Source organism: Populus alba, chromosome 1 (genome assembly GCF_005239225.2).
Source record: "Populus alba chromosome 1, ASM523922v2, whole genome shotgun sequence".
NCBI lineage: Eukaryota > Viridiplantae > Streptophyta > Magnoliopsida > Malpighiales > Salicaceae > Populus > Populus alba.
Window position 1 is genome coordinate 29,686,817 of NC_133284.1, and position 19,912 is coordinate 29,706,728.

At 32.1% G+C, this 19,912-nt stretch overlaps 2 protein-coding genes across 17 annotated transcripts; one reads left to right on the plus strand and one right to left on the minus strand.

Moving 5' to 3' along the window:
* Window positions 1-1,311: 1,311 nt before the first annotated feature.
* On the plus strand, window positions 1,312-8,990 carry LOC118032986 (protein EARLY FLOWERING 4). 16 transcript variants are annotated; one of them, XR_012167866.1, is made up of 4 exons: window positions 1,312-1,753; window positions 2,105-2,165; window positions 3,585-3,631; window positions 3,736-7,057. XR_012167866.1 is itself a non-coding variant. In XM_035037806.2 (3 exons), exons 1-2 carry the CDS (start codon window positions 1,427-1,429, stop codon window positions 2,159-2,161), a joined length of 384 nt encoding a protein of 127 aa, XP_034893697.1. In that variant the 5' UTR covers window positions 1,312-1,426; the 3' UTR covers window positions 2,162-2,165; window positions 8,812-8,987. The 16 variants fall into 16 exon arrangements, 6 of the variants coding, with proteins under 6 accessions (XP_034893697.1, XP_073260461.1, XP_073260463.1 ...); XR_012167854.1 differs by having other exon boundaries at window positions 1,312-2,165; XR_004684751.2 differs by having other exon boundaries at window positions 1,312-1,882; window positions 2,627-7,057.
* Window positions 5,868-8,357, minus strand: LOC118032985 (peptidyl-prolyl cis-trans isomerase CYP20-1). Its single transcript, XM_035037803.2, has 7 exons — window positions 8,198-8,357; window positions 7,894-7,972; window positions 7,193-7,240; window positions 7,077-7,100; window positions 6,513-6,695; window positions 6,361-6,436; window positions 5,868-6,256 (listed from the first exon to the last, which is right to left on the minus strand). The coding sequence occupies exons 1-7, from the start codon at window positions 8,270-8,272 to the stop codon at window positions 6,118-6,120; spliced, it is 624 nt and encodes a 207-aa protein (XP_034893694.1). The 5' UTR covers window positions 8,273-8,357; the 3' UTR covers window positions 5,868-6,117.
* Window positions 8,991-19,912: the final 10,922 nt, after the last annotated feature.

A 19,912-nucleotide genomic window follows, 5' to 3' on the forward strand; every position in this document is an offset into this window, starting at 1 on the left:
TTTTCTATCTAATTATCTTGACCTCGTGATTTAAAACTCACGATAAACATGTAATCGTAACATATATCATGTTCAAGTCATATATTTCACGTGTTAACTCAACTTTATCCAGACCAATATCTTTTTCATTTATTTTATGTTGTTGTCTCATTTTTTTTTATTAAATTAATCAAAATTTAACTTAATTACCAAATTTTTTTAACTTCTTTAAAAACATAATCATTTTTTTTATTAGAAAAATTAATTTAGCCCGTGATGTGCCACCAATATAGTAGGATATATTTCAAATGGGTACTCAATATTATAACACATAGAATCATTCATGAAAAGAATTGTTCTAATGGCTACCATCTCATAGATGCCATTCTAGAAAATTTCATGTAGTTTTCTTAAACACAATTAAATAGAGAAGAAGAAGAGTACGTGAGTCTATCTTTTTAAAAATTTCATGTTAAGTTGTTATGTTTTGAAATAATGATATTTATTAAATATTATTTTTTTAAATTGTGATTATTATTTTATTATATTTAAAAATAAAAATATTTAATAAAATTTACACTTCTCAAACAAAATAAAGTAAAAATATGGTATTATGCTAATTTTTTAAAAATAATATTAATCTGCTAAATTCTTTTTATTACTTTGCTAATTATAAAAAAAATTTAAAACCTTCCATTCCATTGTAATTTCACGCTCTATGTTTTTCAAAGTCAACGCGCACCTTAAGATAAATACCTTAACACAACTAAATGTGGAGTTTTTTAAAAAAATTGAATTATTTTTGTTTTAAATTAAAAATTTTTAATTATTTTTATGTATTAATATAAAAATTATATATTTTAAAAATATTTTATTTTAATATATTTTCAGAATACAAAAACACTTTTTTAAAAAACCTACTGTTATTATTATTCCGATCACCGCCTTACACCGCTATCCACGAGAGATATTTATTTATTTATTTTGTAACGAGAAGATGCTTATTATTCTAACATACTAACATAGGTAAAATCATGCATTCAGCCAACAAGGCAGCTCTTTGAGATACTTCAAAATATCTAAGCTCGTCAGCAATGCAAAAGCCGCGAGGCCCACCACTTTCTCTGTTTTTTTTTTTTTTAAGAATCATTCTACTTACCCGGCTACCATCACTACTCCTTTGACCGATCAATCAAAACTCACCAAATAGCACGAGCCAATAGTTTCCAAACACCCGATTGGGCTGTCAACTTCTCCAATCACAGCCAACGACCACAGACCGCCACGTCAAGCCAGCTAGTCTTCGACCCGGCCTGTTTCTCTCTTACCAAAAGATATAAAAACAACCATACGACTTGCGAGTTTGATTTTCACCATTTCTGCTAAACAAAAAGGAACCTGAGTGACAAAATCGAGAGGGAGAGAGAGGCTAAACTCACATAAATGCATGACAAAGCTTGAAAAATCATCGCTGGTGGAGGAGGAACAAGTGCCTACCATGGACAACACCACCGGTACCGACATAGCTTCACCAAAACCAAACAAAAAGCGAGTTAAAGATGGCGGAGCAGATGCAAAGAACGGCGAAGAGGAAGAGGAGTGTGACGTTGAGGCGTGGGATACACTGAGCAAGAGTTTCAAGCAGGTGCAGAGCGTACTGGATCGCAACCGTGACTTGATTCAACAAGTGAACGCCAATCACCAGTCGAAGATTCCAGATAATCTTGTTAAAAACGTTTCATTAATTCGCGAGATTAATGGAAATATATCCAAGGTAATGTCGATTTACTCCGATTTATCAGTCAATTTCTCCAATATTGTTCAGGAACGGCGTCGTGTCAAGAATGGAGGAGAAAGCAATTTGGAGAACAATAGCAACGAGTCTTGAAATCAATCAGTTAAAGTAATCTCGATCATTTTTACTTGATCATGCTTAGTCAGTCAATTAATAATAATGTCTGATTCTGTTTTGAGTGTCTGTCGCGTGTGTCTGTCTGTGTTGTTTTCAGTCGTCATTTATAAGTTAGTCAGTCTCCTGGTGGGTGATTGTGGTGGAGAGGGAGGTCTGGTGGTGATAATGATGGTTATGTATGCTTACACGGTGTTTGTTGTTATGTTTTATAAGGACGATGAATTGAAGGCTGGTTTTACTGCATTGTATCCCCGAACCCCGCAGACGTAATAAGGTATTTATGTTCTGTTTGCCTTTTATCTTTGCTTCCATGTTTTTTATTGATTCATTTGCTGTCGCGGATGGATGGGAGAAATTTTGCAATCAGGCAGCTAGGTCTGTGATTTTGCTCCTTAAAAAGTTCTTATTTATGATACTGGCTAGAGGGTACAAAATGAAGTCGTGAATCGATGCAGCATTTTGTTGAAGCTGATTGTGTCGGTTGTAGGTAGAATATAATTTTGTAGATGCATTGATGAAGTCAAGTTTCATGTTTTTGAATTCTCAAATGATAACATGTACTGAATTTAGAACGTAGTGTCATTGTAGTATTAGAATCTGGAAAACAGAGAGGAAGTGACTTGTTGCGGCATATTTTACCACCATGTCACAATTCTGCAACCTCCCTGCTCTTTAGAATGGTCATGGAAAGTGGTTGCTGCAGCTATTTGTGTGATTTTTGAGCATCTTAAACAGGCCCTCTGTTGGAACTTGGGTGACTGCAAAAGACTATTCAGGCCTAAACTTGGTAGGATCGAGGTGAACTGACAAATCTTTGACTCTGCTTTTGTTGGACAGTTGCTGCTGCAACCAGCACTGCTAGATATACTTTCTTTCCATATGATGACTTTGTGGATGATAATATGGATGTTGAACTTGGATTAGGGGAACTATCAAATTGTTAACTATGATTTAGATATTCATGCCAGTCTGTTGTATTAGGCCTTCGCTTTTAGATTCTCAAAACCTGTAAGGAGGTAGATTCTCAAAACCTTTTAGCCATCTTGACTGAAAAAAAGTACAGAATTTGTTGTGTGCATGGTTGGACTTTTGGCATGCCTTGGAAACTTGGATTGTTCTCACAGTATTGGCAGTCATTGTTAGAGGCTAGGTTTTTGTTGTCTAACATATTTAAAAAACTGATTCGTGTTAAGGCTAATCAATCCGCGGTTCCAAGTTTTGTGAGTGTACATTATCTAGGTTAATAGGCAGGAGCCCAGGGGGAATCTGAAGACATCCTTCAATTAGGACATGATAAAACTAAGCCATCAAGTAATGTTTCTCAACAAGTATGGAAAAATACGCAAAACACAAATTCTGATTCCCCAAAACCATATGCTTTGATTTGTGAGACTGCTGTCTTATGGTACAAGTTCTTAACAAACCTACTTTCCCTCTATCTAACAAATTCTCTGGCCATAGGATAGCTATGTTAGTACTCCAAAGAATGTCATTTTCCTTGTTGACATATATGGTGAGTTGTATATGTTATTTATGCATTTCGAATTCTGGAAATGGTTGATCTGTGGCAATAAATTCTAGATGAAATTTACTGTGGAAAGGGAAATGTATTTGTTGTTTTTTCTGTTGGTGGTGAAATAAGCATGGTTGGAGGAGCAAGAGGAAGGAAATGTGAATTGTTGACATAATACAGGTCATCAACAACTGGTTCTACAGGCAGATAGAGATGACGTTTTCAAGGTAGCACATGATGAAGATTGAGGGTATTGAGGGTTGAGGTTAAAGGGCCATGTCTCATATTTCTTTCATTAAAAAACGAGGAGGTTAATTATTTGTTCATCCAGGTTGTGACAGAGATGAAATAAATGATATGGTGGTCCTGGTACTGAGGTGATGGTAACGGATAAAGAACTTTTCATTCATCAGAGATCCTTTTCAAGCTTGCTATTACCTTGAGATATCTAGATTTGCGATAGATAAGACAGAAAAGGTCTGGTCCTTCAAACTATATCGTGTCTTTGCCCTGATCTCTAGTGCTTCTAGTTTCTTAGAACATTAATCTCTGCTATCAATGTAACATGAACCACTTTGAGCAGTTTTTGGAGCCTGTTAATACTGCGGAAACGATGAACTTTTTGCTGGTCACACCGCGGGGTAATATAATTCCCTCTTTATTTTCTCTCAGCATTGTCTGAATTAGTAGTTAAATTATTCTTCCTTGTTAAATAATCCGTTCGCTCAGTTGTTTTTTATGCTAAAGAACTCGAGTAAGGTAAATCCGTATTAAGATGTGGATTAATGGCATGAATTTGGTTTAGTGGACAGTTCAACATGGGCAAAAGAAAAGGAAGAGGAAATGGATTTAACTTCTGACTGACAAAAATATTAAAATTGTTAGTCGGGGTAACTGTCTTGTGCGGCATTGATTTGATTTTTTCTGGTTAGGTTCAAACAGAGCTCCCCACATGGAAGATGCCAATCCCCTAATTTTTTTTTTTGGTTCAATTTATATTGGTTGCAACGGTTCACATACCATACTAGCACACACTAGATTCTTCATCTTCATTATGCCGCAGGTGAGATCAATTTTTATTTTTATTTTTTTAATTTAAGATGTTAAAAAATAAAAAAATTCAAAACATACGTGATATTGAGATAGTGATATATTTAATAAAGTATTTTAAAAAAAAAAACATTGAGATAATGACACATTAAATCAAATATGATTAGTTATAGTTAACCTATAAATCTCGTGATTTAGGATATAAGATTGTGATGATCTCATGGAACCCAAATTGAAACAAAATTTTGATCATTGAAGGCTAAAAAAAAACATTCAATTAAAAAAAAAGATAAAAATTATATTTAAACAAACAAAAATATAATGAAGTGAACATAACATGCTTATATTTAAGTAATTGATTTAATTTAATTTAAAATCAAGATTTCTTGTAAAAAAATAAATTTAACAAAGAACGATATACAAAAAGATCCAAGATAACATAGGTTATTTTTAAATTTAGTGATAAATTCTACAAAAAAAAAATAACAGAGCTGAATATCCAATCCAATTAAAATAAATATTGAATGATAAAATTTAAAAAAATATAAATTAAAAAAAAATAAAAAACAAATAATCTCAAGTGAATCTTCTACATATTAGGTTAATTTTCTAAATTCACAACTTGTTAAATTATAGACTCGAGCTCGATCAAGAAACCTCCTTTAATGTTGAAGGATGAAAATAAAAAAAAAAATTATTTAAAAATATTTCAAAGTTAAACAAATAAAGAAGGATGAAATCGTAAATAAAAATAAAATTTAAAAATAATCTCAAATAAAATAGATAGCAATACAAAAAATATAGATCAAATCTGACATATTAAATAATTAAAAAATAATAAAATTAAAAATAAATTTTAATTCTATAAAATAATTCAAATAAAATATATATATATATTAAAAAATTCAAATCAAAAGGAAAAACAAATTAAAAGTTAAGCAAGCATCTTTTATATTTTCATAACTCATCAAACATTCATATATCATTTTTTATATTTTCATAACTCATCAAACATTCATAAATCATTGCATGAATGATATATGTGCAAACAACTTTTCTTTGCTTTTTGATGCGTTAGTCTATTTAAAAATATAATTATAATTACTTTTTAAAATATTTTTCACTCAAAAATATATAAAAATAATAAAATAATATTTTATTATTATTTTTTTAAAAATTATTTTTGATATCAACATATCAAAATAATTTAAAAACATCAAAAACATATTAATTTAAAATAAAAAAAATTAAATTTTTTTAATTTTTTTCAAAAAAACAAATAAGGCAATTGATCTTCCTACCATTTGAATTTTAGATTTTTAAATCCTGTGGAACAGGTTAATCACCATTTACTTGAGTGATCTTAGCATAAATCTTTTTTTCTGATTAGGTAAATAAATATATAAACTTAACTAACCAAAATCTTCTGCACTTGATGCATCAAAATAATTATGAGCCAAATAACAATCCATCACTGGTAATCTTTGAGTTGCATTTGGTACATTGTCGGCACCTGAAAGCATTTTATAGCGGCCATTTAAAACATAATTAAAAACTCCGTGCACATCGATTTCACCTTAAGCGGCCTTCTTTCTACACGAGGTGAAAATAACTATCACTATCACCAAATTATGTGGGTTCCCGGGATAAGGGCGGTGAACACTTATAGAGGGAGTTCGCCGCTGTCTGCAATCACGACCTTGCTCTTGGGGGTGCCATTTTGCCTGCCTTCAGCTTCCATCTTGTAAACCACATCCATTCCAGACATGACCTTACCAAACACAACATGTCTGCCATCCAACCTGTACACAGTTTGAATACTCAGTTTACAATTCAGCACCAGATTAGAGCAGCGTTGCAGGTGCATCTCACACCAATTTTTTTTTTTTAAAAAACATGTAATTACCAGCTAGTTGTCACTGTTGTGATGAAGAATTGTGAACCATTTGTATCAGGACCAGCATTTGCCATTGATAAAGTCCCTGTACACAAGTAGATCATGTTCATCATACTTGCAAACGAGGTTGTTACTGAAAACTACAAGAACATTTCACCTACCAGGTCCAGTGTGCTTCAACTTGAAATTCTCATCAGCAAAGTTCTCCCCGTAAATTGATTCCCCCCCTCTTCCATCACCAAGTGTAAAATCTCCTCCTTGGATCATAAAGCTGGGAATAATCCTGTGGAATACATTCCCCTTGTAGTGAAGAGGTTTCCCATCCTTTCCAATACCCTTTTCCCCTGCAATAAAAAATAATTGTATGGTATGAAATCAGCTTTTACATGTTCCTTGTATGTTGCCAGGATCATGGGGTCATTCTATGAAAAAGAAACCACAGCCAAATACATTATTCCATTTCTAAGAAACGGTACAGCGAGGAAAAAAAAGGCACTTTAATTGTTCTCTGTAGGGCTTTCAAGAATATTACAACTTTCCATGTCAGCAGTTAGATAGATATTCATGAACAATTAGACAATCAACACTCAGAGATGACAATGGCAGAAATGTTATATGTTCAGTAAAAAAACAAAGTCCAGTTACTTTTGAAACGGATTAATCATGATGAAGATAGGAAATGTTTAATTACCAGAAAAAAATAGATGCTTAGTTTAGCAGCTTACCAGTGCACAGTGCCCGGAAATTTTCTGCAAATTGGAAATATTAACTACTTAATAACACTCTGAATCAAGTAAAACAAACAAGCAAGAAACCAAATTCAACAGACGTAAAATTATACCTGCAGTTTTTGGAACTGTCTTGCCAAATAGTCCCATGGTAATGCGACCTATGAATAGATGTGTTATCTTTTAATACAAATTTCGAGAACAAAACAATGCAAAACATATAACTGAAAAAGCTCAACAGTTATTATAACTCTAATAATAAGTATAGCCAACTATATTGTCCTTATCTCAGAGATATCAAACATCATCTTTAAAACCCAGAAACTCCATCAAGCATAAACAGAGAAATAGACCAGTTTTCTTTAAAGCACAGGCACCTAGCAACTTCATCACGGAATTTTTAGTAAAGTTACGAACAGAGTGCGGCTAATTTCAAACTGCAAGTGGATACGACAAAACTTGTAAAAGGAATAAATTATACAAACTAAACTTCAAGTTATTTTTCTAATTATTTATACAAACTGAAGGCTCGGGATGGATTTAGGATTCCTTGTGCTATCCAGTTTTTAGGGGGTGATTTTTCCATGCTATAAAATCACCCATGAAACGACCACAACTTCAAATCATCGATGTAAAGATTTTCATTCAGCAAAATAACTATTATTACAACATGGAGCTTCTAGAAAATTGATTTTGTGTCATCGAATTACAATATACAATGTGAAATCATAGTTTTAGATTCACAAGAGAGAGAGATGAAACCGGCACAAAAAAACCAATTGTATTTTCAATATAATTCACAAAAAAAAAATACCAGCTGGTTTTCCATCAATCTCAACATCAAAGTAAACTTTATGGGTAATCTCCTTTAAATCTTCTTTCGATTTCTTCGCCTGAAAATAATAGGCAACTCAGATTCTTAGCTTTATATCCACAATATTCCACCCATCGTTGAAAGATTCATTTGCCAATCAGTAACCAAAATAGAGAAATGCAATATCATAAAAAAAAAAATCTCTTAATTTTTTTACAGAATCAACGGAGCATCGTAGCTGACATATCCAGATAAATTAATCAAACAAGTGATCTTACAATAAAATATGTATAGATTAGATTACCTGGGTGACTGCTAGGGTTCCAAAAAGGACTAAAGTCCACAGCAGAGTAACAGCCAACAATCCCGATCTTGCCATCTCTGCTTCTGAGGGGTTTTGCTGACGAGAAACTGCAGTAAGGATTTTTATTTTTTATATTATACAGGAAGGAAGTAGCAAGCTGGAACGATTGTCAAATGGGATTGTACCGCGTGGCTAGTCGGATATTTTCTTACAATTACAAATTACAAATAAAACTAAAAGTCATGGGTGTTTTGCTGTAGATTGTGCACAGTATAATACGCAGTAAAATGACTGCTTTTCTTTAAAAAACTAAATAATTAAACAAACATTTAGGGCTTAATTTTGTATTTTTATATTTTTATTACGTAGTATAATTTTTTATGTGTCCTTGAAAGAAGAAAGAAACACGAACTAATGTTTGGGGGTATTTTTCAATTTTTTTACAATATAATTACTTAGCTCTTAGGGTTAATTTTTTTTTGCATGAGGTAAAGTTATATTTTTGGTTTTTTGATCTCATTTTTTTTTTTTTTGTAATTGTTGTGCGAGGTCAAAGGTATTATGTTAGTTATATAAATAATAATAATAATAAAAAAATCAACACGTGCTAGCAGGTGGGAGGTGTATGCGCCCTTCAACAAAGCTTGCGACGCCTCTTGGTGGTTGTTGGTTGCCTTCAATGATGATGTTCAAAGCGGCACGCCACTCCTTACATAGTGGGCTAACGTGTATCAATCACAAGGGCATAGTAGAGCTCTGACGATAATTTTTCTCCTTCCCCCATTTTATCTCTCGTCCACCTCAAAAGATGTGTTATCCTTGTAAAACTGCAAAGCAGTCCTCAATCTTTTAATTGTATTGAATTGATTTAGTTTTTTTTTTTTTAATTTCATCCATTGACATTTGATTTTTTAATTAAATCTGATCCTTATTATTTTGATTCCTATTTCTTTGGCTTTTAATCTATTTTTCTGATTAGATTTTATTTTTTTGATTTTATCCTTAATTATTTGATTTTAATTTTTTTTGTTGAATTTGATCATCATTCTTATTATTACAATTCCTTAACATCTCTTCTCTTTTTTATTGTTTTTTTGGCAATTTCATCCCTCATTATTTAATTTCATTTAATTTTCATATCATTTTTTATGCTTTTTTTTTTTTATCATGCTTTTAAAACTTGGCTCAGGAATCGACCCTCATCATGTCTCGAGTCATGAGTTAGATTGAATGATCGGGGTTACCGGGGTCAATCAAATTTTTTTATTGTGTAGGAAGTAAAAATAACATTATTTTTATAAAAAAAAATAATGGTAAAAGAAAAATCAACAGGTGTTGACATGATTTTCCCCTAGCTAATCGCTTGATTTTTTATTCAACTAAAAAAATGGTATTATTTTGATAAAAAAAATAATGGAGAAAAAAATTCAATTATGATCATTTTTTTATTCGTCATCCATTTCCATTTGATTTGTGTGGTTTATATATCAAATACGGTATTCATTCTCTTGTTTGTTGTTGTTTTTTTCTTTTCTTTGTTTGTTTATTTTTTCCTTTTAATTTTGTCACTCAATATTTTATTTTACTTCTTTTTTTTCTAGATTTAGTTATTTTTTAATTGCTCTTTTTTAATCATTTTCTTAAATTTTTTCTTTCAATTTTGTCCATCGGTATTCTATTTCATTTGTTTTTTTTTTTAATCCAATCTTGATTCTCATTCTAATTTCTTCTTTTTTTCATCTTTTTCTTATTTTATATATCGTTTAAGTCCCTTATTATTTTCTTTCATTGGTTTTTACACTAGGTTTGGTCCTCATTGTTTTGGTTATTATTTATTTTCTTTATAATTTTTTGATGGTTAAGAAATTTGTTCAAGATTTTTTTTGGTATTCTATATGGTCATATCTATTTTATGGCTAGAGTTGTTGATTTCAAAAATTAGCCTAGTATAACTTCGATCCTTTTATTTTATTTATTTTATTTCATTCTTTGACATTAAGTTGTTAAGTCTTAAACTTTCTACTTTTTTCCCTTTTCGTCATATGGGGTTATTCTCAATCGATGGTTAGTCAAGTTAGCCTGGATTTACTCAGGTTATCACCATTTAAATATCTTTTTTTATGTTAGAAAAAAATGATTGGCCCCGAAATGTAGCGTGAGCAAAAAATCTATTTTAAAAGCTATTCATTCTAGTTCAAAAAACATACGGCATTTGAGCTATTGTTTTATGATTTGTCCTTTGATATTTATGGGTTGAGCCTTCATTCATTAGTATATTCATGTGGGTTTAGTTCTCTATTGAAAGGCTATAACAATGATCTTGTATTCATAATAGACTCGGCATGGGGTGTCAACTAGCTAAGGGAGTGGTTTCTATACTGTGAATTAACTTTAAAATGATATTGTTTTAATAGCTCTAAAAAATCTAAAATGATATTATTTTGGATAAAAAAAACAAAAATAAAATCATTGGAGTAGACCTAGTGAAATCTCACTTTAATTTGATTAAGTCGTGGATAAACTTATTGAATTATGGCTTAAGGCTTCGAGTTATCTAAGCTTAACCAAGTCAAGTGTTAAAAAATAGTTTGAAAAGAAACTAGGCTCGAGTTAGGCTCTGATCAAACAATTACTGGATCAACTAGTTAAATTGAGTTGAGTTAAGTTTAATAATGTTCGTGTGTTTGATGATGCCAGAATTTTCAAGATTTAGGATATGAGAAGTAAAAAAACACATTATTTTTTCTCATGTTTTAAATATCATCCATGTATTTTATTTAACAACCAACACCTAGACACATATATAATGAATGAAATAAACATCTTGTTATCTATATATGATGAAAATTTTGTTGTTAGGATCAACAATTATTTCTTTTTTCTTTTCATTCAAGTTTAATTACTACTATTTATCTCTCTTTTAATTTGATATTTTTATAATAAATTTAGATAAAACTTTAGTCTAGATAATAAATACCATGCTTCTTATTGAAATAATTACATAAGAAATAAAAATAAAATCATAATATTTATTTTATTTTATTTTAACATGATCATTTATCAGTTATATTATCTCATTAGTCAATATTATGTATTTAAAATATATGATTATAAATAATTAGAAAAACATTGAACTAAAGGCTAACTAATCTAAATATTCATGCATTTTTAACTCACAATACTCTTATCTATAAGTCAAAATATTTGGTTAATACTTTTATAAATAAATAAAAAAATCTTAAAAATAAAATGAGTATAGTGAACATGTCACACTCAATGAACTTGAACTTGACAATTAGCCAAGTTCAAGATGTCGTGGGTTTGACAAAAAAGCCAAGTTTAAGGTAATGTGAGCCTAACAAACATGTCATATTCAAAGAACTTAAACTTGGGAGCCAGTCAAACCCAGGGTAGCGTAAGTCTGACAAATATGCTAAGCATGAGATACTTGGACTTGGCATCCAGTCAGACCCAAGGTAGTGTGCGTCATGCAAACATATCAAACCCAAAGCACTTAGATTTGGTTTGGTAATCAGTCAAACCCAAAGTACCGTAGGTCTGGAAAACATGTCAAACCCAAAGAACTTGAGCGTGACAATCAGTCAAGCCTAAGGTAGCATGGTTTGGAAAACATTCAAGACCCTAAGAACTTGGGCTTAGTAGTCAACTAAGCCCAATGTAATATGTGCCTTGCAAACATACCAGATCAAAAGCATTTGAATTTAACCATTATCAAGTACTAAGACTATATATTTGATCCTAGATAATCCCTTTAAAATAAAAATATTAAAGACAAGATAAACCATAATGCCTCTCCATATAGAATAATCGTTTATATTGATATAATGATTTTCATATGCTCATATATGTATACAAGGTCTCTTAAGGAACCTACCGTATTTACTGTCTCATTAACGATATGTAAGAGATATTTGTCTCTCATCAATACCGTTGAAAGCAAAAGACTTTCCAGTCTTTTCCTTATCTAAAAACGACAAGGTTCTAAGGTATAAATACCTTCTGAACCATTCAAGTAAAGGTTCAGAACTTCTTATCTCTTAAGATAAACTCATATAGATTTCAAAGCATTAACTCACTTAAAATTCAAGAACAAACATCTTTATTCCTTGAATTTAAAGCTTTTTTAAGTCATTTATTGCCTTAAGACATTGATTTTTTTCCTATAAATATACTTACTTTATCATCGGAGGACCTTTAAATCCACCCAATTGGGACTGTTTTTACTAGTTCTCAATCTTTTACTACAAGTTTGGAATTCCTTAGACTAAAAAGAAGAAATCCAAGTACTTGAACATATTGATTAACTATTATCTCAAACACTAAATAACCTATTATTTACATATCTTGGATCTTGTGACATCATCAATGACATCATTGGTGGGAACTATTTACAAAAAGTCATAAATAACTATATTATTTTACTATTTTCCCTAATTATCATTATCACTGGCAGATAATCAGGACACTTATGGAAAAGAACAAGTTATTGAACTCTCTGCCACAACAAATACTTCAACCCTTGCATAACCAATCCTTCAATAACTTATGGAACAAATATAACTCATTACTCAAACAGTGCTAAGAAATTAACAAACGAGAAAACATTAACCTCAATAAATCTCAGCTCTTCCTTAACAAGTTATTGTATCTCTCCACTCACCTTCATGATAGCAGGCTCCACTTAGTGTTCGTAGATGATTACAATATCAAGAAAAATATAGGCAAAATGATCCATTAGAGGATTTTCAACCTCAGGGGTCATCAAGCCATTCTAAAAAACATGCATACCCGTATGACACTCGGGCGCGAAATGGTTTCCAAGGCGTCTATTTGGGTAGCATGAAAAAGAAGTCGTTCATCTATCACCCCATCCTATATTAGAGACTTCAAGTTTCTCTGAACTTAATAGACATAGGAGTGGAAAAATTTGGAAAAAGCACTTATCTAGGAGAATGTCTATACTCCTCATCAAATCAGAGATTCTTCTCTATCTAGACATGTGTTGAATACCTATATACCCAAAAACTACATCACTATCAAAATAACCCTGGATAACTATGATGGCTTATAAATCCTAGGGAATAGATACAAAATATACACAACAATCTAGAGCTAGTCATTTAGGACAACTATGCTATATGCAAGATCCTTCATACGATCTTCAGAGGTTTAGTAAGAGTATGGTACAACAACCTAGAATCAGGTTTAGTCACCAACTTCAGTGATCTCTATGCCAAACTAATGGCACATTTCAGTACAAGTATTCTAGCAAAAAAGAGTTCCATTGAACCATTCGAGATTACCCAAACCTTAGTTATTAAACCCGGACTGGCCCAGCAGGTCAACCCGGGACCTCATTGACCTAGTGGTTGGAACAGTCTAGGTAAGGAAAAAGATCGGGATAAGCAAAAGCCCAGCGAAACCCGGTTGGCCTGTGACTCAAGTGACTCGGTAAAACCCGGTTGAGACCCAGTTTTGTTTTTTAGATGTATTTTTCCTCCTAGCTAGAGACCTCTTTTTTAATTTTTTTTTAATTGGTTATTAACCCTTTGCAAAGTTCACTATATAAATACTAGAAGAATGTTTTATATTTTAAATGTGGGATTTGAAACCCTTTAATGTATATACTCTATGTTCACAAGAAAAAAATTATTTTTTTAATGTGGGATTTGAAACCCTTTAGTATATATACTTTATATTCACAAGAAAAAAGTTATATTTTTTCAATGTGGAATAAAAAACCTTTTTGGTTTAAATATGTCAACTTAAAAGAATAACATACTAATATAGTATTTTTTTCAATGTGGGATACAAAACCTTTTGAAATAATATTTTAAACTTCATTATTTATAACATGTATAGTCTATATTCACATGGATTGTTTCTTAATTTTTTCATATGAAATATTAAAATTTCAAATGGTTTTTTTAAAATTTTCTAAGTTGATTTAGGTTGACCCGGGTCAACCCGGGACTCGATTTCTTGGCCAGGTCAATCCCCGGGTCAGGTTTGATAACTATGACCCAAACAAAGGATGAGTCTATAAAGGTATACCTCAAAAGATTTAATGAGAAAATGTTTTAGGTTGAAGACTTAATCGAACCAGTAGCTTCAGAAACCCTTATCAGTATAGTGAGGGAAAAAAAATAATCTTGTGGAGGGCACAACACCCTACCAGATAGAAGGTTACTAAAAGTGTAGCAAAATATGGAGAGCCACATTCGGGTAAAGGAGGAAAGTACGTTGCGCCATGGTCCTTCTTGTTTTAATAGGGGAAAATAGCCAGAAACGTCCTCCAAATGAGGTCACTGACCCAAGCAGAATCGCTCTCCCAAAAGAGACAACAATCCAAAGAGGAGTTAAAAGCAATCACTCAGAGAATGCCTGGGTTATCCTGAAGCACATACTTCTCTATTGAACACCTTTTTTTTACCAAAGTTTTTGCAATCATCCAAAGCAAAGAGTTTGTCTAATATCATTCACCCATGAAGTCTCCTCCTAATACACTCTAAAAAGTACTATATTTTTTCACAAAATCAAAGGACATGAAACTGAGGACCGCTATATCTTGAAGAAGGAAATGAAAAGCCTAATAGCTAAGGGTTACCTTCGTCAGTTTAAAAAAAAAAGGATTTTCACCTTGAATAGAACATATCAGAACCTAGTCAATTTGTTATAACTTTACCTGAGATCAATTTAATCTTAGAGAGAACTTATATATGAGAGATTATAACAATGGAAGAGGAAGTATGAGAAACAAGTTCTCACCACTACTAGATTGATGGTTTAATAGGACAAGCTAATAGTTTTTACTCCTGAAGATGGAGAATGAGTGACTTTTTCCACATGAGGATGCTCTTATCATTTCCATTGTTATCTTCAATCATAGAGTACACCGGGTACTAGTAAATGATGGCAATGCAATTAACATTCACTCTATCAAAATTATAGTCGAAATGGAAATCCCCTCTTCAAAACTAATATCGGTAAAAACTCCTTCATTGGTATAAAGAGTTCAGGTGTGCCAATGAAGGGTGCCTTAAAGTTACTTGTTGTAATGGGCACCCCTTTGAAATGTGTCTCACTCTTACAAAGCTTTATAGTGATTAAAATGGTATTAGCTTATAATTTGATTCTAGGAAGACCTTTTCTACATCAAATCAATGTCGTCATTAGTACCTAATACTTGGCATTGAAATTCCCAACTCAGAAAGGAGTAGCCATATTGTAGGGAGATCAGTCAACCTCAAGAAAATATATCACTACCTCCTTAAAGGATAAGAAAGTGTTGATATCAAACCAATAATGGTCTTTGAAGGAAAGAGTAAAAATCAGAACTAAGGTTGCTAAGAGATTGAAAGATGTTTGTTTGGGAGGAGATGAAAAAGTTATTGTAAAAGTGGGATCCACCTTAACACCTAAATAATAGAAATCATTGATAGAGCTCATGCATATCCAAAAGTTGAATTTCATAACAGATGTCGGGCATCAATCCAAAGATAGCTTCACATCCAATTCGTCAAAAAATGAGAAAATTTAGGGAAGAAAGATAGAAGGCTATAACTCAAGAAATAGATAAACTTTTAGCTGCTGGTTTCACTAGGGAAGTGTTGTACTCGACCAACCTGGTTTCAAAATATTTGGTTAAGATTTTTACAAATCTTAAAAAAATAAAATGGATTTGACGAACATGCTTGACCCAAAGAACTTGGACTTGGTAGAGAGCCAAGTCTAAAGTAGCATGAGTCTAGCAAACATGACATATCCAACTTAGGCTTGACAGTCAATCAAGCCCAAGGTAGCGTGGGTCTGACAAATATATTTGACCCAAAGCATTTGAGCTTGGCGATGACCAGGCCTAAGCTAACGTGAGCCTGAAAACATGTCAGACCCAATGAACTTAGACTTAAGAGTTAGCCAAGCTGAAGGTAACGTGGGTTTGACAAATATGCCAAACTAAAAGCATTTGAATTCAACCATTATCAAGTTATAGGGCTATATGTTTGATCCTAGATGGTAAATCGTCATGCTTTTCTTTTAGAATAATCATTCATGTTGATGTAATGATTTTCTTATACTCATAGGTGTATACAAGGTCGTTTAAGGGACCTGCCATACTTATCATCTCATAAATGACATGTAATGGATATTTATTTCTCATTAATACCACCAAAAGCAGAGGACTTTCTAGTCCTTCCCCTATCTAAAAACGACAAAGTTTGAAGGATATAAATACCCCTTGAACCATCTAGGTAAGGGTTCAGAATTTTTTATCTCTTAAGGTAAACTCATATATTGTTTAGAGCCCACTTAAAAATTAAGAACAAACATCTTTGTTCCTTGAATTTAAGGCTCTTTAAGTCATTTATTGCCTTAAGACATTTGTTGTTTTTCTTATAAATATACTGACTTTATTATTTGAGGGTTTTAAGTCCCCCCGTTTAAGACTATTTTTGTAGGTACTCAAGCTTTTATAATAAGCATGGAATTCCTTAGACTCAAAAAAAAAAAAATCCAAATACTTGAACATATTGATTAACCATTATCTCAAACATTAAATAATCCATTATTTACATATCTTGAATTTTGAAACATCATCATTTATCCATTTTTTACAAAATGTTACAAGTTCAATTCAAAATATGTACCGCATCCATCCTAATCATCTTCTTAGTATCATGAGTATCCCTAGCATATCTAAAATATAATGAGCATGTATCCATGCAATAGTCTCTAATATATATGACCATGTTCAACCAATTAGTCATTATTTATGAAAATTCATTCTTTATTCCTATAAATCCTTCTATCCTAATATGTTCTCCAAAGCTCACTTTACCATTTTTTATGGAAAAATATATAAAAAAATATCCTTCAATACAAATTGTCTTAAAAATCAAATTTTCAAGTTAAAGAAAATTCCTTGAAATATAAAGTTATGTCAAGACTCCCAAACAAGCTAAAAGCTTATAGAAAACAAAAATAAAAGAGCTATTGAATAAAGAAATTTACCAACAAGAACAAAAACAAAACAATACATATTTTTTTTTATCTTTTTTTCCATATAAAAAAAAAACTTGTAACAGAGCGCATGAGGGGGCATTGTTAACTTCTTGAGAGGTGTTAGAGAAGGAAAGGGTTTTGGGTATAATCATAAAGTTATGATTATAAGGTTAATGAGTCGTCACCTAATATTATGATTACTATAAAACCTATGGTCTGTAAGAGTCTGAGTAAGGGACTGCTGTGTAAGGAGAAGACGCATTACTCTCAATGCACCATTGTAAGCTACATTGTTGTTTAATTGTTTTTCTAAGGCAAATTTCTATTTGTTGATCTTTTTCTAAGGTCTAAGGCAAATCTCCCTTCGTAAGAGAGTCTTTACTTTATTGGATTAAATCTTAACCACTCTAAAGTTTAAATTTTAGCACCGCGTTTATTTATTTATATTTTATATCTTTATATCTTTAGTATTTGAGGGTGTACTCTACTATACAGTTTTACACCCTCAAATATTAAAGTTTATAGCTAAACCTAACACTTTAGATATAAAGTGAACAAAATGATTAGTGAAGGGTTTTTGATATTTTGGTCAAATCTTAATGGATAATTATAAACTATATGCTTTTTTGCATTTTTAAAACATATGAAAGATACAATTTTTGGGTTTTTTTTATTATTATAAAGATATGCTTTGAAAACTTTTAGGATTCAACCATATACAAAAAAAATATATATTTTTTTAAGAGGAAATTAATCTAGAATTTTTAAAAAATTTCAATTTCTTTTGAAAAGTTTCGAAGAAAACCGGGTATTTTAGTATTTGATCTGTATCTTATAGTGTAAATATATGGCCCAATGTTATGCAAAATTATTGGAAAAACATGCAAGAAAATCATAAATATTTGGAAATGACTCAGTCAAGTTAGGCCGACTAGCGGCCCAACAAACCCTTTTTTAGGGGTGGGCTAAACCCAGCCCAACCATATAGACTAGGCTGAAACAAGTCCAACCCATACCTTACATGGTCACTAGCCCGGCCTAGTGACCATGTTAATTATAATTAACTTTTGCATGCAGAATGAATTTTCATTTTGCATGTAGTGATTGATTTTCATTGCAGGAAGGACAAGAAAAGTTACCTGATGTAGGGAGAAGTAACTGGTTGGTCGTGCAAGGAGGACTGTCGTGAGGTTGATGTTGGCACCGCTACTAGGAGGAGTTGGCAGCTTGCATCAGTTGTTGGAAGAGAAGAAGACTATGGCTGAGAGGAAAAAAGATAGATTGGCGCTGGTGGTTTCTGTCATCAGCGGGGAGATGGGTTGGCGGAGGAGGTTAGGCCATCATTGGTCATGACACGGGTGAGGTTGGAGTGGCTAAGATCAGAGGAGGTTGGTTTTTTTTTTTTTCAACTTTTACCTCTGATTTCTTCCTCCCTAGGGCATGGAATCCACCTATATTTATAGGGGTGGAAAAAGAACATGTTGTCTTTTATGATGCCAAATCTTAACTCTTAATTCAAATGAAAAAGATCTTAATTGTTAGTTAAAAGTTGTCATCATGGTCTAAAAAATTTTCAAAAAGGCTGGTTGGGTTAGCCATTTTGAGGTGGCACCGAGGCCGCTATGGTGTCAATCGACCAGAAATGACCATACTAGATTGTCATCAGATATTAGGCCATCGTTTGCAAGTTAAACTTGGTGGAGAGATGAAACATTAAATGCCTTATAAAGGAAGCAACCAAAGCAACTTTCAATGATGAAGAAGATGAACAGTTCCAAACAACGTTGAGATCATGGTGGCTGGGATCAGAGGAGGCTGGTGATTTTATTTCAACTTTTACCTCTAATTTCTTCCAAACAACATTGAGATCATGGTGGCTGGGATCAGAGGAGGCTGGTGATTTTGTTTCAACTTTTACCTCTAATTTCTTCCAAACAACATTGAGATCATGGTGGCTGGGATCAGAGGAGGCTGGTGATTTTGTTTTAACTTTTACCTCTAATTTGTTCCTCCTCAAGGCATGAAATCCACCCCTATTTATAAGGATAGGAAAAGGACATGTTGTCTTTTATAGTGTCAAATCTTAACTCTTGATTCAAATAAAAAAGATCCCAACTATTAGTTTAAATTTGTCATCATGGTCTTAAAAAGTTGATGCAAAAAGGCTGGTCAAGATGGCCACTCTAAGGCGGTGTCAAGGACGTTATGGTGTCAATTGGCTATAAAGGACCATACTAGCTTATGATCAAATATCAGACCATCATTTGCATGATAAATTTGGTGGAGAGATGAAACAGTAAATGCCTTATAAAGGAAGCCACCCAAGTAGCTTTTAATGATGATGAAGATAAACAGTTCCAAACAACGTGTCATCTAGTTTATTCTCTCTTTCTTTCTTTTTTTGTGATGGGATAAAAATGATGTTGTTTTGATCCAAACATGTCATTTCATTAAAATAAAACGACGTCATTTTAGCTTTCAGGGTTTAATTTAAGGATTTGGTCAAAGTTTAATTCGGTCCTCCAGCTATTAATTTCTTTCAAATGCACCTCTAATTGATATTAAACTTTTTTATTTTATGTAATTTTACCCCTGCCAAACTTCAATGCTAGCTCTAGATTTCAGCGTCTTTTTTATTTTGATCTTTGGTCTTAGATTTACGCAATTTGATCTTCAATTGATCATTAAACT